Source organism: Myotis yumanensis, unplaced genomic scaffold, assembly GCF_028538775.1.
Source record: "Myotis yumanensis isolate MYYU_CA2020_CCGP unplaced genomic scaffold, mMyoYum1.0.hap1 SCAF_5, whole genome shotgun sequence".
Lineage (NCBI taxonomy): Eukaryota > Metazoa > Chordata > Mammalia > Chiroptera > Vespertilionidae > Myotis > Myotis yumanensis.
In genome coordinates, this window is record NW_027223756.1 from 18,420,319 (window position 1) to 18,446,700 (window position 26,382).

A 26,382-nucleotide genomic window follows, 5' to 3' on the forward strand; every position below is an offset into this window, starting at 1 on the left:
CCGGAAGTGTTCTCGGGTAGGCGAGGCTGCCTCCGGGCTGAAGGAGTACTTCCGGGTTGGTAGGAGCGGCTCGTCGGCATCTGTGGCGGCGGTGAGGGTGGCAGCCGGCCGGGTACGGGGCTTCCCGGGAGGAGGCTGGTCGGGTGCGGGGTCCCGGAGCCGGACCACGCGGCCCTTGTCCCTGGGGTCGTGGGGGGAAGGCGGTCTGCGGCTGGGCGGCGGCCACGTCGCGGCTGGACGCGGAAGTGCTGTGGTCATTGAAGCAATACGTTTGTGGGAGGAAAATTCGTCGTGGACGAATTGGTCAACTTAGCGCTTGCGTTTCCACTAGATCGCCCTTTCGGAGATCTTGTTTGTGGGAGGAAGTGCGAGCGCACGTCTGTCCGTCTAGACAGCCTGTTAGTAACGATGGCAGTGGTGTAAACAACCAGCACAAGTACTAGCAGCAGATGTTACCCACGACCGGTTATGGGCCCGTCTCTGTTCCGAGCCCCTCGCACACACCGTGTCATTTAATCTTTATGGGCTCCCTGTCCAGTAGGTATTCCCGGCCGCATTTGCAGACGAGGAAACGAGACACGGACGGGTGAACTCCCGTTCTCACAATCGCTGCAGTACGGAGCTGGAAGAAAGTGCTCCAACTCCAGAGCCCGTGCTCTTAGTTACTAAGCCAAACCTTCCATTTTGGTAACTGTGTGGCTGGAAGTTCTCCAAGATAATGCTGAGAAGTGTGTATATATATATATATACACACACACATATATATATATATATATGCTGTATACATTTTTACTTTCAAAATATATGACTCAGCCATTTAGTTTTGCTTGTAATGTCCCAGTCCTTTGAGTATTTCTCCTCCAATTATGCAAATAGAACACTTACTACAGAATATTTGGATAACTGACAAAAACATGAACAGCCAGCACCACAAAAACTTCTCTTCCCACCTAGCTCAAATACCAGAATCTTTGATATACAGTAGAACGAGTAGCGATAACCAGTGTTTAGTATTTTAGAGTATGTCCTTCCAGTCTTTTGCAAAATTATATAGATTATGTAGTACGTATGCTGTGTGTAGTGTGTATACTATATGTACTATGCATAGTACGCTGTGTTTGAAATATATATTACTGTTACTATGCGTTGTAATTTGGAGAGAGCATAAGGAGAGTTAAAAGATAGTTTAAAAAGTACATACTCAACTACATGGAACATTAATTGAATTTTATGCAAGAACTGTGTAGTCATTCCATTTGACCCTTGGAGTAAGTGGGGTGCAGAAATTGTATCCTTATTTCTCAATGTCCAGAGCTTGGTAACTAGTAGGTACTTAACAAGTGTTTGCAAGTAAATGAATGAATGAATATTTCAAACTTGGTTTGTATGTCTGTGGGTAGTTGTATCTAGATTGGCTTTTTTTCCCTATGTGTTTTGGGAATGCATAATGTATGTATCTATAATAATAAAAGCATAATATGCTAATTAAGACTGGACGGCCTTCTGGACGAAGCCAGGGCTGCAAGGGAAGCCTGGTTCCCAGGTGCCAGAGGGAAGCGGGTCTGACAGCTGGGGGAAGGAAGGCCTACTCTTGCACGAATTTCGTGCATTGGACCTTTAGTATAATATAACCATATTATCTAGGCTCCATGGTGTATAAATCTACCTTTCTAGCCTATGTTTTCCTACCTTCTCCCTGCTATATGTACTACTGCATATTTCATACTGTCACACCTCGGGCCTTTGAGCTTTCCCATGTTTTGTTTCCATACCCTTGAATTCGCTCATTGGCATCTTCATCTGTCAAAATGCTAAGTGCCCTTTGAAGCAGGTGTTGCAAGCTCAGATACCTATAGGGCAGGGGTGGGCAACCTTTTTGTGAGTGCATGCCAAAACCAGCAAAATCTGACTCACAATTCTTCTGCGTGCCAACCCTAATTTTTTGAGAACATGTTACGCCTACTTGATATCTCTTAAGGTGTACATATGTGAAGAACCTTGAAGAAATAATAAAATTCATTCAAGCGACACAGTATATGATGATGAAAAATACATTTATTTTTTAATGTATACATGTACACTGATAGTCCGACAGAAAACTTTATGAATGCATTTGATATTATCAGTGGGACTTTTGCTGCTGCATCACTGATGACAGAGATTTTACATCAGGTTTATATTTCGTGACCTTCAGAGATATGCACGAGCTACTACTTTCATCCATCAGGCTACTCCTATTATGAAACTTAACAAAATTCATCACTGAGAACAAAGATTCACAAGCATATGTGGATGAAAACATGGAGAGTAACACTGTTGCAAAGTTTTCTAAACAGAAAAAATTTTCTGAAATGGCATTCCTAGTCCTCAATAGTTCGTTTTCAACACTTCTCTCTGGTACTCCTGTCTCTAATTGCTTTTTTTCAATGGTTTCCAAGTCAACTCTAAGGTCAATAAATTTCTGCTTCCAAATTGAGCTACTCTGAAATTCAATCAACTGCATTTCAAAGTCAGCCATGTCTATCCATGAAAACATTTGTAAGTTTAGTTCCTACAGTTTCATGCTGTCTAGAAACCTCATGAATTTTGCTGTCTCTTCCAGTTCTCTGAATTTTGCAAATCTTGAGAAGAACTGCTCAGTAGTTGACTCGATGATGTTTAAAAACAGCTTTTGAAGGCTTTGACAGTCTGTTCTGTCATCTTTTGGGAGGTCTTTGATGTGCCTCTTGAGGTTTGGGAAATACCTAAATCTCTCACCGTCCACATCCCTCTTAAAGACTTCCAGTTTCTTTTCAAAAGCTTTTATGTAACCAAACATAACATCAAGTGTCTTGCCAGTTCCTTGTAATTTAACATTTAAGTCATTCAAATGTTCACAAAAATTGTAAATGGAAGATTATAAGAGAGGGTTTCGCGTGCCAGCAAGTTACTGGCGTGCCATGTTTGGCACATGTGCCACGGGTTGCCTTCCCCTGCTATAGGGGTTAATCAGGTCACATAAACAGTCAAATTGAATTGAGTGAAGATTGTGGAGAACTAGAGAACAGGACCCTGTCTAAAATATCCCAGCAACTGTTTGCTGTAAGCTAGTTATTACCAGGTGGAATGTGGGCCCAGTGTTGCAAGATCTTTCGATTTGACAAGGGAAGTTAGAAATCTATTTGTATACAAACTTTGAGTTTTAAATGTTAGCAGTTAATACTAACAATTGTTTAAACACTCTGCAAGCCAAGTAAAAACATTTGTAGGCTGTATTTGGCAATCAAAAATCCCAGTTTGTGGCCAGTATTCTATGTCTATTTCATATGTTGTCCATGAATGTTATTCTCCGTTTCTAGCAGACTTTCTCTCTGTTCTTTTAATATAGTGCTCTTTTCAAGCTGTCTTTTTAAAAAATATATATATTTTTATTGATTTCAGAGAGAGGAAGGGAGAGGGAGAGATAGACTGAAACATGAATGATGAGAGAAAATCATTGATTGGCTGCCTCCTGCACACCCACTACTGGGGATCGAGCCCTCAACCCTGGCATGTTCCCTTGACTGGAATCGGACCTGGGACCCCTCAGTCCGCAGGCCAACGCTCTATACATTGAGCCAAATTTGCTAGAGCAGCGGTGGGCGACCCCTGGCACGCGTGCCAAATAAGGCACGCCAATAACTTTTGCTGGCACGCGAAACCCTCTCTTATAATCTTCCATTTACAGTTTTTTTCTTAATATTGACTTCTTTATTTTTCAGATAAATTCAGTGTAGGTGCATCTTAGATAAATAAATAATTTTACATAACAAGTTATCTTAAAGACCATAGACATGGATTGACGAGAGAGGGGAAGAGCAATTTCTATACCTCTGCCTTAACTCTCCCTGCCTTCCTAGATCTGACCAGTGTTTTGGTTTCAGCCTCAGACGCAACAGGTTTTCGTTGACAAGACAACCGCCTCACCTACTTATTCAAAATTTCACTCTATAAAAATGAAACCTCTCTCGCTTTGCCCACCGGTACTAACGAAAGGGGAATAAATTTCTATGTTTCTCTCGATGCACGCTACAGCAGTAACCCGGTGATGTCATCATCAAACCGTATCCGTCTGCGCTGAAAAGTAAGTTACATAATTACCATATTCCTATTACATTATGCTGTATTTGTCTATGTTTTCTTCTTTATTCTGTTATTTTCCTTAGGAAATATTTTTAGTTTGTCACATTTTTGTTGTTATCCATAAACCAATCTTATAAATAAAAATAATAATAACTGATATGCATACAATGTATTATGATTTAGAAATAAAGGTTCTACATTTTGTGATTTTTTTACATGCTTTATCTTTACTGTTCCCTGCGTTGCGCCCATCTTACCATTTTGTAGGGATAGCAAACTATTTTTCTTTCTATTTACTTTAATTAAAAAAAGTAATAGCAGTACAGTAGTTTGATCAAGCTAATTAATCACTTACTGACATTTTACTTTTCTTCTTTCACCTTTTTCACGTATACTATCATCTCATGTATTTTTTCTGTCCTTCTGGATTGTGCAGAATGTCAGGACCACCAGCTAAGAAACGATGTCGTTCAGCTGAAGAGGATGTTAGAGAATTTAAAAAATACTGGACAGAAAAGTTTGGTGTGATTAAGAAAGACAACAAAGCCTTATGTGTTTTCTGTTCTGAAACTATTGTTTGCAGAACATCTTCTGTTAAAAGGCATTTTGAAAGTGTTCATAAGAACATAAGCAATAAAACCGAAGAGGAACAAAGAGAATTAATTTCTCGTGAACTCAGCAAAACAAAAAAACAGGCTGATAATTTTATGAACTTCATCTCAGGCAGGTCCAGTTTCAACTTAGTTGCTGCTAGTTTTGAAGTTTCAAAAGTCATTGCCCAACATGGAAAACCACTCAGTGATGGAGAGTATATTAAAGAAGCTTGGCTAGAATGTGCACCTTTCCTTTTTGACGATTTCTCAGAAAAAGAAAAGATTATTCAGCGCATTAAAGATTTGTCCATGAGCAAGAAAACAGGTAAGGACAGGATACTTAGGTTGGCGAGTAATACTGCTGAACAATTAACAAAAGATTTGTCTTCATGTCAGTTTTTTTCTATTTGTATTGATGAAAGTACAGACATTACATCGTCATCTAGGCTGGCCATTTTTTCTCGACTTTGTAAAGGTGATGAAATATGTGAAGAGATGGTTGCCCTTCTAACTCTACCTGAGCATACTACCGGGGCTGAAATATGTAAAGCAGTTATGAACGAATTCTCTTCGTGACAAATTGACATTTCAAAAGTAGTGTCTGTCACCACTGATGGTGCTCCTTGCATGACTGGTGAGAAGGCAGGTTTTGTAAATCTGTTTGCGAAAGAAGTTGGTCATACACTGATAGGTTTTCATTGCATCACACATGAGGAGGCTTTATGTGCAAGAGCTGGTCTGAGGGAACTGCAGGAAGTGATGCAAACAGTTACCAAAGTTGTTAATTACATTTCTGCTCGGGCTTTAAATAAAAGACAATTTCAAGTTTTACTGAATGAGGTAGAATCTGTGTATAAAGGACTGAAAATGTACAACAATGTTTGATGGCTTAGCCAAGGTTTGGTTCTGAAACGATTCGTTGAATGCTTAAATGAGATAACGCTCTTCTTGAATAACCAACATGTTTCTTACCAAGAATTGTCTGACACCACGTGGGTTTCTAAACTGATGTTCTTTGCAGATTTTTGTGAACATTTGAATGACTTAAATGTTAAATTACAAGGAACTGGCAAGACACTTGATGTTATGATTGGTTACATAAAGGCTTTTGAAAAGAAACTGGAAGTCTTTAAGAGGGAAGTGGACGGGGAGAGATTTAGGTATTTCCCAAACTCAAGAGGCACATCAAAAGACCTCCCAAAAGATGACAGAACAGACTGTCAAAGCCTTCAAAAGCTGTTTTTAAACATCATCGAGTCAACTATTGAGCAGTTCTTCTCAAGATTTGCGAAATTCAGAGAACTGGAAGAGACAGCAAAATTCATGAGGTTTCCAGACAGCATGAAACTGTAGGAACTAAACTTACAAATGTCTTCATGGATAGACATGGCTGACTTTGAAATGCAGTTGATTGAATTTCAGAGTAGCTCAATTTGGAAGCAGAAATTTATTGACCTTAGAGTTGACTTGGAAAACATTGAAAAAAAGCGATTAGAGAAAGGAGTATCAGAGAGAAGTGTCGAAAACTAACTATTGAGGACTAGGAATGCCATTTCAGAAAATTTTTTCTGTTTAAAAAACTTTGCAACAGTGTTACTCTCCATGTTTTCATCCACATATGCTTGTGAATCTTTGTTCTCAGTGATGAATTTTGTTAAGTCTCATAATAGGAGTAGCCTGATGGATGAAAGTAGTAGCTCGTGCATATCTCTGAAGGTCACGAAATATAAACCTGATGTAAAATCTCTGTCATCAGTGATGCAGCAGCAAAAGTCCCACTGATAATATCAAACGAAGTCATAAAGTTTTCTGTCGGACTACCAGTGTACATGTATACATTAAAAAATAAATGTATTTTTCATCATTATATACTGTGTTTTTGTCGCTCGAGTGAATTTTATTATTTCTTCAAGGTTCTTCACATACGTACATCTTAAGAGATATCAAGTAGGCGTAACATGTTCTCAAAAAATTGGGGTTGGCACGCAGAAGAATTTTGAGTCAGAGATTTTGCTGGTTTTGGCACGCATGCACAAAAAGGTTGCCCATGCCTGGGCTAGGGCCTTCCAAGCTGTCTTAATTGTTAACATGGGCTCTCTTTTCTAGTACATTAGGAACATTTTTATGGTATGGATTGGGTCTGTACTTAGTATATATTGGTACAAAATCTGTGCTTGTACATACCTAAGGTGTGTGTGTGTGTGTGTGTATGTGTGTGTATGTGTATGTTAGTATGTATGTATATATTGGATACATTTGTATCTCATTGTGTGTGTGTGTGTGTGTGTGTTAGTATGTATGTATATATTGGATACATTTGTATCTTTCCTGGTGATACTTGGCTATCCTGTAAACTAGCAGCATCTGCTTGTTGTGAAAACACTAATATCTTGGTTTTAATTGCCAAAGAGCTATACTTTTGGAAGGAATTTAATTGGTTAACATTGCCATTCAGTAGTTGGTCTGATGTAAATACTACCTGATGGCTTGGATTTCATAATCTCTCTGAAAATGTACGGTATGAATGATTAATGACTAACATTTTTAAAAATTACAGTCAGTAAAAGGAAAAGTTGATAAATTGGCCCTCATTGAAATGAAAAAGTTTTGCTTTTAAAGAGGATGAAGAGATAAGCTACAAATGGGATAAAATAGTTGCATACCACATATCTGACAAAAGACTTGACTCTAGAATATAAAAGCAGCTCTCAAAACTCAACAGTAAAAGAAAAAACATCCAATTAGAAAATGAGCAAAAAATACAAATGGGTATTTCACTGAAGAGGATATATAGATGGCAAATGAGCACATGCAAAGATGTTCAATACTATTGATTGCAGTGGTTCTCAACCTTCTGGCCCTTTAAATACAGTTCCTCGTATTGTGACCCAACCATAAAATTATTTTCGTTGCTACTTCATAACTGTAATGTTGCTGTTATGAATCATAATGTAAATATCTGATATGCAGGATGGTCTTAGGCGACCCCTGTGAAAGGGTCGTGCAACTGCCAAAGGAGTCACGACCCACAGGTTGAGAACTGCTGGATTAGAGGAATGCAACTTAAAGTATCACACACCTATCAGAATGGCTCAAATAAAAAAATAATACCAGCAAATGCTGGTAAGAGTGCAGAGAAACATGATCACTCATACATTGCTGGTGGGAATGCTATTTTAGAAAAGAGTATGACAGTTTTTCTTTTTAAAAAAATATATTTTTATTTCAGAGAGGAAGGAAGAGGGAGAGAGAGATAGAAACATCAATGATGAGAGAGAATCATCAATTGGCTGCCTCCCGCACGCCCCCCACTGGGGACCGAGCCTGCAACCCCAGCATGTGCCCTTGACTGGAATCGAAGCAGGGACCTTTTAGTCCGCAGGCTGACGCCCTATTCACTGAGCCAAACCAGCTAAGGCGACAGTTTCTTATAAAATGAAATAAGTACCAATGGTTGTACTTTTGGACATTTATTCTAGAGAAATGAAAGCTTATGTTCCCATAAAAAATTGCACATGACTGCTCATAGCTGTTTTATTTGTAATAGCCTCAAACTGCAAACAACAGGTAAATGGTGAAACAAACTGAGATACTTCCTTACTAGTGAATACTACTTGGCAATAAAAATGAGAAATTATTGATACACACAACAACTTGGATGAATCTTGAGGGTGTTATGCTAGTGAAAAAAGTTTATCTCAAAAGCTTACATAGTCTGTGATTGCATTTAAATCACATCTTGAAATGACAAAATTATGGAGATGAACAAATCATTGGTTGCTATGAGATGGGAAGAGGATAAGATGTGGCTAAAAAAGAATAACCCGAGTGATCCTTGTGATCGAACGTTTCTGTATCCTGACTTGGTGATGGTCACAGAAATCTATACATGTGATAAATTTTTATAGAACTAATTACACATGCACAAATGAGTGCATATAAAACTGGTGAATTCTGAGTAAAGTCAGTTGATTGTTTCTATCAATATCCTGGTTGTGATATTATACTATAGTTATACTAATTGTTACCATTGGAGGAAACTGAATGAGGTTTCTTTGTATTATTTCTTACCTGCATGTGAGTCTATGATAATCTCAAAATAAAAGGTTGAAACAAATAACTTACACCTGAAAAACCTGTATAATTAATTTGTTCTTGGGCTTTTATTTTACCAGGCAATGATCTAATCATGTCAGATAAAGATGATATTGAGACTCCAGTGATAACTGAAGCAACCCCCATCCCTGAAGATGAGAACTCCGAGCCAGCCAAGAATTCTGAGTCTGTTGACCAAAGTATCAAGCCAGAGAGTAAACCAGAACCTGTAGTTTCTACTCGGAAAAGACCAGAGTCCAAACCTTCCAGTGACCATGAGACTTCAGAAGTTCTTCCTGTTCAGGCATCACAGGCTGCAGGCAAAGTAGAGTATCTATTAAAAATTGAGGTTAAAAATTGTTAGGGTTAAAAATAATTTAGAATCATTGCCAGTTTAGAATTGCACCTATTTCCTTTTAGAAGCATAAAACATCATTTTCTCAGGTTTATAAATGCCTTTATGAGTAGTTGTCTTTGCCCTGTGGCACTTACATGCAGGTTACGTAAATCTCTGTCAGTCAAACAATACATTTCTTTAGCCAAATAATGTGTATTCCTTTGCCCATACTTGTGGCTACAAATTAGATGCCTTGTCTATACACGCTTATTTTCCTCTAATTTTTAAAATTTTCTTTTGCTTTTTGTTTTTCTGGCTACTGGGAAAATTAGGAGACTGTTTCCAAAGATGAACCCCAGACTGGATGGGGCTATTGGGGCAGCTGGGGCAAGTCCTTACTTTCTTCAGCCTCAGCTACAGTGGCCACAGTAGGTAAGGCCATCAGTTATTTTTATGTGTATTTTGCTGAAGATCTGGGTTAAAAGTGATTTGTTAGTAAATTTTATGTTTACTTTATAGTTTGGGGATGCATTAATAATGATGGGCTGATTTAGACAGCCACTAGAGTTTACAGCATTTCCTGCTTAGAAGGTTGATGTTTAGGATTTGTTAATATAAAACTATTCTTTGGTGATAATGAATCATTTTTTTCTATTTCGATAAGGATGCATTCCCAAAGATTATGTAAGATCCAAATAGCATGTTCTGTAGCTGTATGAAATTAAAAATGTATGGATTTAATTCTTGGTTTGTTCAGTTTTGGTGACTAATAGCAAGTAATATTTAAAAATAAAAATGTTATCATTTTTCTCATTAGGACAAGGTATTTCAAATGTCATTGAGAAGGCAGAGACTTCCCTTGGAATCCCTAGTCCCAGTGATATTTCAAATGAGGTCCAGTATGCAGCAGGTCAGTATGTGGAAACAGTAAGACATAGAATTATGTATCAACATGGAATGGTTGAGCTCATTTTTCAGTAGAAAATTATTGAGCCTCTGATATTCAGGGTATGATGGGACTGGTGAGAATGGCAATTTGGAGTCTTTGGCTGACAGAGGTCTGTGTCTTTTCAGCACTCATGTGTCTCTTCACTTCACTTCATCTATGCAATGGGATGGTGTTTTATATCTCAGGACTTTTATAAACCTTAAATAAATAAGTTCTTGAACGTAGAATGTGAAAATTGCCCATCATATTGCACAATTAATAAAAGTCCAATAAGAGTTAGCTGATTTTGAAACTATCATGGAATGAAAAAATATTTTAATGTGTTGCTTTTGGGGGTGTATATTTTTGTGCTTGGATTTTTAAAATGTGGGAGTCTTTTTTTTTTTAAAAGTATTGATTTCAGAGATAGGAAGGGAGAGGGAGAGAGGGATAGAAACTTCAATGAGAGAGAATTATTGATCGGATGCCTCCTGTATGCGCCTAATGGGGATTGAGCCTGCAACCTGGGCATGTGCCCTGACCAGGAATCAAACCGTGACCTGGTTCATGGGTCGACACTCAACCACTGAGCAACACCAGCCAGGCAAGTTTACTCTTTTTAGGTAGATAGTTTTATATGTTTTGACAAACATGCAATGTTGTTTACACTGTTTACACAGTCCATTGTGATTATACAGATAGAGGATATGTTCTATATATAGGAAATCAAGATAAAATAATATTTTCATCATTTCCCCCAAAGTCCCCTAATACGTACACCTACTCTCAGCTCTTGACAACCACTGATCTCTTTCTAACTCTATAGTTTATTTTGTCCAGAAGATCCCGTAAATGGGATCATATAGTAGTAGATTGGATTTTATTTTTGGAATTAAATGAAAATAAAAAAGCTATTTTACCTTTCATTTTAAAATAGGCAAATAGTTTAATAAAACAAAAAGACTAATACCTTTCATGTGGGAAGTAGGGTCTAATTTTTAAAAAATTCACATAGATGCTAACAAAGCAAAACCATTTATGGACCACTTCTCTACCTCCTGTAGGAGAGACAAATGCCAAAGAGGATGAAAACTCCTCCCCGGTGACTGGAGCGTTTGGTGTATTCTCGACTATCTCTACTGCTGTTCAGAGCACAGTGAGTATAAGGTGGCCTGCTTCCTTCCAAGATTACAATGGATTCTTGTCTCTTTCTCCCTCATCCTTGAAAAGCCATGGGAACTAATTGGCATTCCAAATTACTTTGATCTTAAGGATAGAATGACAGGTACTTGAAAACTCGCTTTAGAGGAGTAAAGGAGGGAGCAGGAGGTTAAATGTAACAGAGAGGAAGTATATGTAACATTTTATGGAATAGGAATTCTTAGTTTGGTAGCCCTAGAAAACTCTGCTTTACAAAAATATTTGCTCATAATTGCATCTTTTAGGCAAAGGAGAAATATATTTATGATGGATACTTGTAAAACTGTATGATTAGAAACACTTTTAAAAAAGATTTTTTTTATTGATTCTTAGAGGAGAGAAAGGAAAAGGGAGAGACAGAGAAACATCTATGTGAGAGGGATACATCAATAGGCTCTGTCCTGCATGCCCCCTATCAGGGATCAGACCCTTAACCTGGACATGTGCCCTGACTGGGAATCGAACCAGTAACCTTTTGGTTTACGGGATGACACCCAACCAACTGACCACACTGGCCAGGAATAGAAACATTAGAGCTTAATATCTTTTCTATGTGAATATGGATAGCTAATACTTTTTAATTTTAACTTTTATTGAAGTATAACACATATACCGAAAAATGAAGGCCTAAGTGTTCAGTTTGAATTTTCACAGCGTGAACACATTCAGACTAAGAAACAACATGATGGTTCATCACATGTCCTCCCTGTGCTGTTTCCCAGTCATCTGTGCCTCCTGCTCTTGCCTACCAAGATAATCACAATCCTGACTTCTACCATCCTAGATAAATTTTGCTTGCTCTTAAACTTTATATAAGTGGAATCATACAGAATGTACTCTGTTGTATCTGGCTTTTTCACTCAACATTATGTTTGTATGAGTTATCCATGGTGAAGTGTGTGTAGAGTATTATATTTTCTTTGCTGTGTTTCATTGTGTGACTCTGTCCCATTTATTCATTCCACAGGTTGGTGAATATAGGGGTAGTTTCTAGTTTTTAGCTTTTACAAAAAGGCTGCTGTGAGCATTGTTGTATGTCTTTTGATGAACCTCTGTACAAATTTCTGTTAAGTATGTGACCATATGTGGAATTGCTGGATCATAGGGTAGTCATATTCATAGGTTCAGCTGTAGTAGATAATTACAGTTTCCCAAAGTGGTTATACCAGTTTATATTCGCACAAGCAGTGTGTGATTGTTTCCATTGCTCTGCATTCTTGCCAGTGCTTGGTATACGCCACTATTTTATATAGTCAAAACAGGCAGGTGTCTTTTTCAGTATTATTATAATGAGGTTGCATGTGTTTCCTAGGGAAAGACGGTTATCAGTGGGGGTTTGGATGCCTTAGAATTCATTGGGAAAAAGACAATGGATGTAATAGCAGAAGGGGATCCTGGATTTAAAAGAACCAAGGGTCTGATGCACCGGAATTCTACACTGTCTCAGGTACTGCCTTTACCTCTTTGTTTCCTGTTTCTTTGTTGATCTGTATATTTTTTCCTGTAGTAACTTGGGACATTGCTAGCATTTCCTTTTGAAGAATTTTTAATGATTTGTAAAATTAAGGCATTTTTGTGTGTGTATGGTGGGGGCTGGGGAGTGGGGAGGGGGAGGTTAAGAGGGAAGGGAGAGTTCTAATGCTTAGAAAACTTCCCAGTTCTTTTTTTCTTCTCTTTCCTTTCTGCAGGGGCCTCCTGTCAGTGCAGTGTAAGATGCCAAGTCCTTTCAGAGTTGTTTATTAGATTAATGTTTAAACTACTTTCAGAGAAACACCTGGTTCCTTGGGTGTTATTTACCCTGTTTGGAATCAAATTATGTGTGATCATTTTCCCCTGCTGCTGCTGAGCCTGTCAGAGTTGAATCACAGTGCCAAGAAAGAAAGAGCAGTGCTCTATACTGTTACCCATCTCACCCTTGAGCTCTCATTACTTGCAATGTAATGCCTCTATCTCTTCAGGTTTTACGAGAGGCGAAGGAGAAGGAAGAACAGTGGACCACAAATGAGGTTACCATAGAAACAGACAGGAAAACTCATTACGGGGTACTCTTTGATGAATTTCAAGGCCTTTCACATCTAGAAGCTCTGGAGATGCTTTCCCGAGAAAGTGAAGTAAAGGTAATTCTAAGCCAAAAATTTCAGCTGGAATAGTCGCCAAGCAAAGGAATGCTGCATAGTTCCTTTTATTTTTGTACAGTTGGAGGATGAAATGTGTTTCAGATGGAGGTTTGAGACTCTGAGAATACCAGGCCAAAACAGACTAAAAACTAATGTTTGAACTAATTGCTGGAAATAGAATAAGCCAAGTGTTATTTTTCTAAATTTAAACAAAAAAGGAGAGATTAACAAAGAAGTCTTAATAGCGCATTTGCTATTTTTCTTCACCTTGGTCTTTTTTTTAAATTTCTTTGGCTTAAACTGCCAATTTGGATACAATTACCTGTTAGCCTTTAATTCAAGACTGCTTCATTTTCAGATATTTCTGTCTTATATTATTTTTGGAAGTATTCATTCTACTTTTCTGTAATGACCAGTCTGTTGTGTTAAGGTTCTTAAGGAATAGATTGTGTTGGCTGGTGAGCTCATAATTTTGATTTTAATTAGGTCTATAGACTCTTCTCCATTTGAGAATGTTTTTCTTTTCCTTTTATACTTCCACAACTTACTATATTATATTGATTCAGGTGAAATCTATTCTTAATTCTCTAAGTGGAGAAGAATTAGAGACTCTAAAATTTGAATTGGAGCAGCTGAAAGAAGCATTTTCCCTACCAGAGTTCTCTGAGGAAGAGGAAGAAGATAAAAAAGGTAATATGAAAACCTAGCATCTGAGTGGGAAGGATATAGTGTGTTATTTTTTTCTTCTACCTGTTTGCCACAGATCAGGACTCCGAAAAGATAGCAGTGGAGTGCTGCATGCCCTTCCTAACAGCTCTCCCCATTTGGTTGAGATTGCAGCACTGATCTTGGTATTTAATTATATCTCAATGAAGTTGGTAAAAAACACACATACAAAAAAAAAACGTGGTGGTAGCAGAGGGGAGAGAAAACCACAGAACCTGGTTCTGGTGATATTGGTCATTTTTGTTTTCTATCAACATCCTTAGCCCTCTCCTCTACCTTACACAACTGATCCTTCCGCTTTGGAAGGAGACTTCCTGCTTGGGGAATGTTGCCCTTTCTCCTGAGTCCCTCCAAAGCACTAGCTGTCTCCTTCCCATCCTTACACACGTTTATTCTAATGCAACAACTCCTTTTTATACTCAGGTCTGTGGGGAGTACATGACAGTGATCTCCAAACACTTTTTTGATCAACTCTTAGTAATAAGTTTTTTGAGCACTTAGACCTAATATATCCATATTTGAATATTTGTAAATTATGCTTAGGTACTACTATAATAATATATTATTTACATTCTAAAGTATACCCTAAAATAGAATTTTAAAAATGAATGAGATAAATGTGTATAAGTTAAAAGTTCCACCTTTTCTATTGGATTATTTTGTGAACCGCTTGGGGTGCATGCACCCAATATGGATCCACCTACATAAATTTGAGCTTTAACTGAAAAAAACGAAATACCTGTGTAAGAGTCAGGTTTTAGATTTTTAGACAGTAAGATATGATTAGGAGTTGTTTTTATGAGTTATATTATTTACAGTTGTATCATTTAATGAGAGCAGCTTTTCCTAAAACCATATTATACCTGGGATCACTAAAGCATTTGAATTCTCTTTCTTGAATGATAAGAAAAGGACAAAAGAATAGCAGATGGAGAGAGAAAAGCCAAGATAGAAATTTTTTCCTAAGAATTTTGGAGAAAAAGCTGCTATGAAGCAATAATAATTTGCTCTGATGAAACATGAAATGCTGTCTAAGAAAGACTCATACAGATTGTTGGTGCCAGAAGACTTCTGTGTACAAGAGTTGTCTCTGCATTCTGTGGTACAGAGAGGCCTTGTGGTGGGCTTCCAAGGGGATAGTGGGTAGGATTTAGATGAGTAGAGAGGAAAAGAGCATTTTCTGCCATTGTTTATATGTGTTGATTGCTTTTTGATCTTTGCCCACCTGTTTGCATGTATGTTTCTCAAGTATGAGTATTTCATGTTCCTTATCATCTCCTGCCAGGCTCTTCCCATAGCTTCCTTACCATCCTTGTAGCATTCTGGAATCCCTTTTCCTCTTCCTTTCTTTTTGTCCACCATTAATTTTTACCCAGATCCTGGGTTATTGCCTTAGCCTTCCTGCCTCCCTTCCTGTTCTCCTTTCAATTCACGCTGCCCTTCCTCAGGAGCCAAAGTGATTTTTCTAAAATTCAAATTGGACATATCTGTCTCTGTTTAAGTTTGAACACCTCACCATGGTTTATTAGGCCCTGTATTACCTGAATCCTGCTTACCTTCCTAGCTTCATTTTATCCCTCTTCTTTTATATACACACACACACACACACACACACACACACACACACACACATATTCATTTCAGAGAGGGAGACAGAGATAAAAACATCAGTGATGAGAGAAAATCATTGATCGGCTGCCTCCTGCACGTCCCCACTGGGGATCGAGCCCACAACCTGGTCATGTGTCCTGTCCAGGAATGGAACTGTGACCTCCTGGTTCATAGGTCAATGCTCAACCACTGAACCACGCTGGCGGGGCTTTTTCCCCTTATATTAAGACACTCTCAACATATTAAACTTCTTACTATGCTTTCTTCACCCTGGATCTTTGTACTTGTTTTCTCTGCCTGAAACTCTTCCCATTCTTCTGACTAACTTGCACTCATTTTTTTTGGTCCCAACTTAAAAATTCCACTTCCTTGGAGACGCATGCATAGTACCTGCTTAGGATTCTTCCTTCACTGGTTCTCCATTTATACTTCCGGGATGTAATAAAAAGAGCACAGGATTTGGACTGGGAGTAGAAAAGCCAAGGTTTGACTCCTAATTTGTTATTTAATTTATGGGAAATAAATTAACCTCTTCAAGCCCTAGTTTTTTCATTTCTAAAATAGGATAATGACACTATTTTTATAAACCCATTGAAATAATTCATTGATATACTTAACAGGATTCTGTAAGCACAAAGCACCATGCTCATTATTACTGCTACGGTGACTACTGTGCTGCTGCTGCTGTTACCATTCCTTTTCTTGTCCTCCTCGTGCCCGCCCCCCCCCCCCCCCCCCCCCCGCCCCCATCCCTGTGATCCTCACTCGTCTTTCTGCAGTGTTTTACATGGGACTTTTCTTTTTAGGGGATGAAGAGTTTACCAAAGAGATAACAGAGCTATTTTCCCAGCTGCATGTCTCCTCCAAACCAGAGAAACTTGCCAAAGTAAGTGACTACTTCTTGGTGATTTTTTTTTTTAACTTATTTGGATTTAGTGGATAAAGAGGGTAAGATTGTAAGTTCCTGGCAAGGATGCCACCAAAATTGAGGGTATATTCCGAGTTCCACACCTTTTGCCTGCCTCTTGCTTTCACAGGTTAACATGCTGGACTCACATTTGCATCCCCTCCCCTTCCCCTGGAACACACACATCTGCCATCCTTACCTGTTGTCATTTGGAATGCTTTGATTGTCTGAAAACTTAAATTAGGTCACAGAGTTGATCAGCCAAAGTTGGCGGTGCTCACCAGCCTTCATGACACCAAGGGGCTAGCCTCTAGTGAGGTTTTAACTGTCCACAGGGCTCTGAATGTTTCAGAGGTAGTGGGATGTGGCCTCTGCCCTTAGGAAGCTGGAGGTTGCCATTTCCTAGAACCCAGTGACTAAGATAAAGACCATTTAGCTTGTGTAAATGTGAGAGTCCATGGCCTAGGCAGAGATACTTGAGCTGTCTTTACATATCTGGAACATGGAGAGACTAGTCAAAGTTCCGAGTGGGTAGGGAGGGCCGGTTTCCATAGTAGTACCCACACAGCATATATGTCAGAGTCAGCTCATGGGACACTATTCACTGGGTCTTGGGCTGCTTGCTGCTTCTTCACCCTCCTTTCCCAACCTCCAGAAACATTTCAGGACCAGTTAGCAGCAGGTACACATTGCTTCCAGGTCAGGGAGAGCTAATAGCCCCTTGTATTGATCCTTAAAGGGACTTCTTAAAATCATTTGAAAGAGCGTGAACTTGATGGGGAACCAGTGAAGAGAAGAGGAATGGTCATCTCTGGCCTCAGGTAGATCACTGGTAGCATTATGGAAGATGGATTTAAGATGAGCCAGGTCAGAAGCAGGGAGACCAATCAGAGTGCTATAGCCACAAAGTGGATCTGAAATCAAGAGGTGGTAATAAAAAGAGGAGGGACTGATTGGAGAAATAGTTAGGGTAGAATCAGACCATCTTGGTGATTGATTGGGAAGGGAAGATTCTAAGATGGTTCACATATTTTGGCTTGGGTGACTGATATATCGTTGTTCCTCTAAAGCTCTGGGGAGTAAAAGGATTACAATTTTTGGGAGAGAAAGACAATTCAAATTTTGTACCTGTTGTATGTGATATGCCTGTAAAATATCCTGATTCAAATGTCCAGCAGGCAGTTGGAATATGTTGTTTTCAAGAGCAGTCAGTGCTGGAAAATAAGGATTTAGGAGTCAGCAGCAGGTAGGGAGTAGTTAAAAATCACTGCAATAGGGTGAGCGGAGATGAGAGGGAGGGGAGTAAGACAATAGAGCCAAGGTCAGGTAATGATGTTTGAGGGGCTGCCAAAGGAGGTCAAGGAGACATGCTGATAAGGTGGGGGGGCGGGGGCAGGGAACCAGAAGATAGTGTATTACAAAAGTTAAAGAAAATTAGAAACATCCCAAATGGCCACTATCAGAATTGGTAAATTGTGGTATATGTATAAAATGAAATACTACACAGCAATAAATAAGAATGAACTGTTGATACACACAGCAACTATGTGGATAAATCGAGTAACAGGCAGTATGTTTTGCATAAGAAACTGGACACAAATTAGAACATACTTATGATCCCATTTATATGCATTTTAAGAGCACGTAAAATTAAGTTATAGTGAGGCAGAAGAGTGGTTACTTTTGGGTAGGGGTAGGGGGCCTCCTTTTGAGCAGTACTGACTAGGAAAGGGTATGGGGGACCAGCTAGGGTGATGGGAATGTCCTTTTTTGTTTTTCAAATATTTTTTATTTTTAAAAATTATTATTTTTTAAAAATACATATTTTTATTGATTTCAGAGGAAGGGAGAAGGAGAGAAATATCAATGATGAGAGAATCATTGATCAGCTGCCTCCTGCACGCCCCCTTCTGGGGATGGAGCCCACAATCCAGGCATGTGCCCTTGACCGGAATCGAACCCAACACCCTTCAGTCTGCAGGCCAATGCTCTATCCACTGAGCCAAACTGGCTAGGGCTGATGGGAATGTTCTTTATCTTGACCTGGGTCCCAGATACATAGGCATATGTACATGTAAACATTTCTTGAGCTGTGCTCTGAAGATTTGTGCACTTTGCTGTGTGTAAGTTATCTCATTTTTTAAAAAGCCCAAGGATGAGAGAATTCGAGAAGGCATAAGTGGACAGCAGTGTTAAGTGGTGTAGAGAGTCCTAGTAAGTTAGGTACTGGAAAACTAGGTGTTATGTTCGGATGAGAACAAAAGCATCAACTTCCATGATGCTAACATGTTCTTGGTCAGTGCTCAATAATCTTGGTAAGCTGAATTAAATTGTTCAATTCTTATTTAGGCAAGAAATTCAGCCTATGAATGGATCAGGACATCTCTGGAGAAGCCATTAGAAGAGAAGGAAGGAGAAAAACAGTTGGAAGGAGAAAAAACTGAGCAAATAAATAAAAATTCAATAGAGGTAACCAAAGCAAATAAAGTTTTCTTTGTTTGTTTTGTTTTTTTAAGTATTTAAGATGTGGGGGTATTACAGTCAGGGACCTAAGCTCTTTGTATTTTGTTGCACTCTTTTTAAAAAATATGTATTTTATTGATTTTTTACAGAGAGGAGGGTAGAGGGATAGAGTTAGAAACATCAATGAGAGAGAAACATCTATCAGCAGCCTCCTGCACACTCCCTACTGGGGATGTGCTCGCAACCAAGATACATGCCCTTGACCGGAATCGAACCTGGGACGCTTCAGTTCACGGGCCGGCGCTCTATGTACTGAGCCAAACCGGTTAGGGCTTTTGTTGCACTCTTATCCATAATTTCTACCTTGTGTTTCAAGATTGTAACATCTTAGTTCCAGACTATAGGACAGAAAAGAGTGAAGAAAGAGATAAAGGGTACGTGTGTGGTGTCATGAGGGTTTCCAGAAGCTGCCACAAGACGCATTATCTAAATCTTTTGTTGAAAACTTAGTCACATGGTCACGTCTAACTTCAGGGCAGCCTCTGTTTTTGCAACAGTGAGTCCAGCTGTAAGGTTATATTACTGCTATGTAAGAAGAGGTTTCAAGGTATTGAATCCTCCTTCAGTGTGAGAAGTAAGGTGATGTCATTTCCTCTGAGATTAAAAACACACCTGTGCTTTGTTTTGTTTTGTTTTTTTTCATCCAGGATATCCATGCATTTGCAATCCGGAGCCTCGCCGAAATGACTGCCTGCTCAATTGAATTGTTTCACAAAACAGCAGCTCTGGTTCTACATGGCCGGAAGCAGGAAGTGACAGCTATAGAAAGAAGCAGAACCCTTTCCCAGTAAGTGTAATAAGTATCCTTGTAAGTGATACATATTACTGAAAGAGTTTTCTGGGCTTATTTCCAAAGTTTTAAAAGCTTTCAGCAAGATACTATTCACACTGTACCATTCACATATTTCAGGTTTTGTTCATTTTGGGTTTTAGTTAGTTGTATAGCTAAGTGTGATGTTTCTTTTTCACTGCCATAAAACTACATTATAATTCTGCCCTTTTATTAACTACTTTATACTCTGAAAACTAGTTCTCAGATTATTAGTCCTACTAGGAATAGAATTTTACATATGTAAAAATAGAAAATAGTTCTAAGAATCTCAATTCTGGATAATTAAGTTATTGAGTGCTAATTGTACGCCAGGCATCATGCTAATGGATTTACATGTGTCATTTTTAATTTTTACAGTAACCCTAAATAATTGTGAAGAAATGCAGACTCAAGAGATGTTAAATAATCTACCCAGGTTATTTTTGTTGTTTTGTTTTGTTAATCCTCTCCTGAGGATATTTTTTCCCATTGATTTTTAGAGAGAGTGAGAGGGAGGAATGGATCAAGGCCGGGAGAGAGAGAGAAACATTGATATGAGAGAGACACACATTGACTGGTTGCCTCCTGCATTTGCCCTTTTTTCACTGATCTTGAACAAAAATTTCAAAAATAATAGAATGTAGATAGTCACAGGAGGAAAAAAATGACCTATTTGTAAATATGAAAATCTCTTAATTAAACAATGAGAATTTTCATTGGAAAAAAATGTGTGTGAGACTGTGCAGTGTGCTAGGATTGGGAGGGGCCCTTGATACTCTCCAGACCTCTTCTTCACCTATGGTTTTGATGCCCCTCTGTAATAGGGGGGGCCTGGATTTATCTTGCACATTCTTAGGATGGGGGACTCAGAATCCCACGCCAGCCTGTTCTGTGGAAAAATGGCTATTTCTACTGCTTGGAATGCTCTTTCAGTCGTGACTCACTCCCTCACAGAATTCAGGTTTCCACTCAAATGCTGTTTTCTTTACCACCCAATCTAAAATAGTATCTTCTCCTATTTTCTAATCCTTTACTTGCTTTATTTTCTTAGCTCATATCACCATTTAGTGTATATGGTGTTTGTATGTATACATATGTTTATATATATATACACTAGAGGCCCAGTGCATGAAATTCGTGCACTGGGGGTGGAGGTGGGGGGTCCTCAGCCCAGCCTGCACCCTCTCACAGTCCAGGACCCCTCGGTGGACATCCCTCTTGCAGTCTGGGACCCCTTGCTCCTTAATGCCCGCCTGCTCGCTGCTCCTTACTGCTCGGCTCGCTGCTCCTTAGGGCTTCCAGGGAGGCAGGAGAGACTCCCGCCATCGCTGCTGCACCTGTGACTTCTGGCTGAGTGGTGCTCCCTCTGTGGGAGTGCACTGACCACCAGGGGGCAGCTCCCGCATTGAACATCTGCCTTCTGGTGGTCAGTGCACATCATAGCAATTGGTTGTTTTGCTGTTCCATCAGTTTGCATGTTAGGGTTTTATTTTATAGGACGAAAATGAATATATGGATGTGTTTATATATACATATATACCTACATATACACACATCTGTCCATCTATATATCATATATAGTCTCCCCCCTTAATAAGCAAGTAAGTTAGAGAATCCATGAAAACTGTGACTTTGCTTGTTTACTGATATGTCCCCAGGGCTTAGAACCTGGAACAAAAAAGACTTTAAAAAATATTTGTTGAATAAATGAATGTGTATGAATTTTAACTATATTTCTAAATGGAATGTAGGATCTTATAAGTATTGTTGCCTTAAAATGTATTTTTCATTATTTCCTTTGATTTTCCTAGAAAGTATATTGCTTTCTAGAGGATTTTGTAAAAAATGTTTTTCCAAGGAGTGAACCTTCTCTTCCTGTAGCATGGATGCCTATTCAAATGGGTCCCCAAATGCATAGGGTAGCTGACAGGCATACTTTCTCCCTTTAAAAGCTTCCTTCTTTCACATTTAGTACCAGGAGTAATTTGTTCTCTTCTGACAGTTGTTAAATATAGCTTATTAAAAGAAAGAGTGAAAGAAAAACAAAAGAAGGAACCATCCTGACTTTTCTCCCTTCTTCTCTAGGATGACGGTTGTGTTGTGTAAAGAGTTGTCCTCTTTGTCTAAAGAATTTACCACCTGCCTAACAACTGCTGGGGTAAGAACTCATGCCTCTTGTTGGGCTGATGTCTGTTTTGTTTTGTTTTGAAAATAGCTTTAGCCGAAACCGGTTTGGCTCAGTGGATAGAGCGTCAGCCTGCGGACTGAAAGGTCCCAGGTTCGATTCCGGTCAAGGGCATGTACCTGGGTTGCGGGCACATCCCCAGTAGGAGATGTGCAGGAGGCAGCTGGTCGATGTTTCTCTCTCATCGATGTTTCTGACTCTCTATCTCTCTCTCCCTTCCTCTCTGTAAAAAATCAATAAAATATATTTAAAAAAAAAAAAAAAAAAAAAAAAAGAAAATAGCTTTATTTAAGTATAGTTTACATACCATAACATTTGGTTTCATAGTATATTGTAGAGTTGTGCAACCATCGCCATAATCTAATTTTTGACCATTTTCATTATGTCCCAGAAAACCTCATACTATTAACAGTCATTTCTTTTCCTCTATACTCTTATATCCCTGAGCAACACTAATCTACTTTCTGTCTATAGATTTGCCCATTATGGAAATTTAATACAAATGGGATCATACAGTCTGTAGTATTTTGTGTCTGGTTTCTTTCACTTAACATAATGTTTTTGAGGTTCATCCACATTGTAGGAGTAGACTGTGGCTAGCCAGTAGGAGAGTTGTAATTAAAGCTAAAGTTTAAAGCACTTCCAAATATGACATTTTGCTCTCTCTCAGTCCAGATTTTTTCTATGCTTACATTTATGTTTGGGTGTTTGTGTATGTTGTATGTTTTAAAGTGGGATCATACTATGTTTATTGTTTGTTTTTTTTAAATCTGCTGTATTTAACTCTGTATCCTTTATTCTAGGTCAAAGAAAAGGCAGATGTCATTAATCCATTAATTACTGCAGTATTTCTAGAGGTTAGTAGTAATTCTTTTTAAGTCTCTACCTTTTAGGCATTTTGTATTAATTAACTCTTCTTAAGTTTTTATTTTTTGGCCTTTTTTTTCCCCCACAAGGTTGGTAGTTTAGCTATATCGATGCATATATGACCCCACAGGTGTGTATCTGATGCATATTCCCTGTTTATTAATTACAAAATATAAAAAAGCTACTGGGTAAAGTGCACAGGAAGTTGGAAGCTGTCATTACTTAGTACTACCCTTTGGCAGTTAATGGACAATTTTCAGTAACAAAATATCCCTGGAAACCAGCAGATAAACAGGAAGGTTTGGAAATTAAAAGCAGGCAAGCAACTGCTTCTTAAAGGACTAATACTTAAGCAGAGATTTGTTAAAAACAACACACAACATTTTGTCATTTCCTTGTCAGGAAATTTGCTTTGTTTTGTCATGTTTACATAATTCTTAGTCCATTAGATTTAAGGAGGTGGGTTGTTTAAATCTATGAAAAAGGGAGGTAGAAGAGGATCTCATCATGGAATATTGCTCCCATGAGTGATGCTTTCTGGATTCCATATTTTAAGAACTCTATCTTGTAAATTTTGTGAACAATTAGACATTTGATAATCTGTTTAAAACGTTTATGAAAATCTGGAGAGGAGAAAATATATTTGATAATTGGTTAGGTTTTTAATATGAATTGAAAAAGATTTTTTGTTTTTTGCTTCTGGACTGTTAGTTACTGCTTTAGTTTTGAATTCTTTAAAGTCAACACCATTGAAATGCCTTTAATTCCTTAACTGCACAATTTTCCTTGAAAAGTCAGGGAAATTATTCTGATCTCTTAAACAGTTGTTTTTAAAAAAGTAAGTTTGTGATTTAGTAGATGGCAATGATGTTTAGGTGAGGTAAGTTTGTATGCTAGGAGCCCAGTCCTGTCCTGGATCTTCCCTGATTTGCTGATGACCCTATCTATACCCGGCAATCTCATGGCAATCTCATCTATATTTACAAAATGAGAGATTTCACTAGATAGTCACTGAGGTGTCTTTTGGCTGGAAAATTCAGTATCAGATGTCACACTGAAGTTTAAATAGGAGTACTTGCCATTGGTAAATCCAAAATAGGTAAGTGCACTTGATACAGGTTCCCTGTTGCTATTTTAAGTTGGTTGCTTACAGGTTTGAAACACTTGTCCTGGAAATTATACATTTTATCTTAATGTAACGAACTCTCTGTTGTTATTCTTCTGGAAGGTTAGAACGTGTCAGATAGAAATTTATCTATACAATAATCATCTTTAAAAGCAGTACCCCTTGTTTACTTTTGTGAGTACCTATCTCGTGTTCACTGATTGTGTTGAGTTCATGGAAAAGTTATCACAATGGACTGGAAATCTTATTGGTGTAAGATTCATAGCCTTCTGAAATCCTCTTTGAGTAATTGACCAAAATGCTTTGAATGCCAAATTTGAGCGGGATGCCAAAGAATGCCTATTATTTTTGCTGTACAAGTTGGGCAGAAGATGCTGACATTCTTTGTTGCTGCTTTCATATCTTCTTAAGAGCTAGATCAGTCTTTCCCCTGTAACTTTACCAAAATGGTCAAGTCTGCCCTTATTTGTCAGGCTACAGATTCAATTAGATTTATATAAATTATAGTCTGTTGTTGTCTTATGGCATATTTTCTCTTTTAAGTTACTGTGATATTTTTCTTTTCCTTTTTTTCAATCCTGACAGGCATCAAATAGTGCTTCCTATATTCAGGATGCCTTTCAGCTACTCTTACCTGTGCTGGAGATCTCGCTCATTGAAAACAAGACCGAATTACCAGAGGCATGAATTGCAGGGCCAGAGGCCTTTGTCAGAACATTGAAGAACAGAGAAGATTGACCTGAGCCTTGTGATGGCCAAGAAATGCCACTCTATTCTGGGTACCCTTGCAGAAGTGAAGGAGAAGGGCTATTTTAGTATATAAACATTCAGGCAGGATAGCAGTTTTATAGGAAGTTTGTTGCCTTCACTGCTTGGCTGAAGTATTCAGGTTCTCACACTGCTCTTCCCAGTTGTTATAATTAATAAATTATTTGAAAAGGAACTTTTAAAAGAAAGTTCAAAAATAATAGCTCTAGATAAAGGTTAGTGGGATACTCAGGTAAAAATATTGGTATTTTCTTTGATGGTGCAAAACACTAATAGTTTTTTCATGGATATAATTGGCTGTTAAGAGGAAAAGTACTTAATTTCGTATTCTAGGATTAATGTGCTTGATCTATGAATGCCATGCACTTTCTTCTTTCTTTAATAAAATCTATGGCTTTAAGAAGCTGCGTATATATGAACTCTTATAATGATTACCCTTTATTACATAAGTTCTTGGAATTGGTTAGAAACTTTTATCTGCTTTTTAATTCTCAGCAGATAGTTGGCATTGAGGAGAAACTTACAGAATATACTTGTAGCCACACGAGTTAACTAGCAATGTGTCGTTTGGCTTCAAATTGCTCTCCCACAATTGCTCTCTCACTCCAAGATGACAAGTTTTAAGTTGTTGACCTCTACTCAACTGGATTCAAGATCAATAAGTGCCATTTAGAGAAACAGTTCCATGTTTGCAGATATTCTGAATCTCTCCAGATGTTTTTCATGCATATCCCATGTGCAGGATAAATTTGGTAATAGCCAGCTCCAAAGGAGTGTGAAGTGCTTATAGTAATGGGTTTTTTGTTGATTGACTATTGTTGAAGTGGATTGTGGAGTCCCATAGTAATGATGTTCATTATCACAGGATTTAACCTGTTAGTCATGGTATATTTTTCCTATCCTTTTTGTTTTAATGTATTCTTTAGCATGTTTATAAATACAACTTTATCCTTTAGATCTTGAGCCTTATTTTTGTTCTCTTTGACTGTTTAAGAGACTGAAAGGCTATTGTCTTCCTAAAAGTTATTTTGGTATTCTCTCTTTTATAAAAAGTTCTTCAACCTTATGGTTTTTAATGATTTAGGTAGCTTTTGTGAGTTCTGCCACTCTTCTTCTAAAACCTTTAAATAGAATGTAATAATTTTTTTCAATTGATCCTTTTGTCTAAATGTGAGAACCAATAGCTTTCTCAGACCCCCAAAATAGCGAAGTCATAACATAGATCAGTGTCAAGTCTGTTTCTATATAATTGCCTTATTTGAAGTAAGGGGCTATTTCTAAGCAAGGAGGAAAATAAATAGATTTGGCTAAATAGGTAAACCAATAACACTAGGATGTAGCTCTGCTTATATTCTGTTCTAAAGTGATCAGAAAAAAATTTTAAATATTACTTTTTATAGACAAATTTTATCTTTCCCAAAGTGACAAATTTTGAATTTTCAGAAACAGTTTTCTTGTGATTAATAAAGTTGGTGTTCCAGTTCTGA

The 26,382-nt window shown here is 38.1% G+C and overlaps 1 protein-coding gene across 6 annotated transcripts; it reads left to right on the forward strand.

Moving 5' to 3' along the window:
• The first annotated feature begins 45 nt into the window (after positions 1–45).
• On the forward strand, positions 46–26,382 carry FAM114A2 (family with sequence similarity 114 member A2). 6 transcript variants are annotated; one of them, XM_070414547.1, is made up of 16 exons: positions 55–112; positions 3,903–4,102; positions 4,538–5,019; positions 8,870–9,114; positions 9,459–9,558; positions 9,944–10,036; positions 11,119–11,210; positions 12,567–12,701; positions 13,213–13,371; positions 13,938–14,061; positions 16,515–16,594; positions 18,965–19,084; positions 19,786–19,925; positions 22,035–22,107; positions 22,938–22,991; positions 24,713–26,382. In XM_070414547.1, the coding sequence occupies exons 3-16, from the start codon at positions 4,539–4,541 to the stop codon at positions 24,812–24,814; spliced, it is 1,998 nt and encodes a 665-aa protein (XP_070270648.1). In that variant the 5' UTR covers positions 55–112; positions 3,903–4,102; position 4,538; the 3' UTR covers positions 24,815–26,382. The 6 variants fall into 6 exon arrangements, with proteins under 6 accessions (XP_070270652.1, XP_070270653.1, XP_070270648.1 ...); XM_070414548.1 differs by having other exon boundaries at positions 97–112; positions 4,054–4,102; XM_070414549.1 differs by lacking the exon at positions 55–112 and having other exon boundaries at positions 3,732–4,102; positions 4,825–5,019.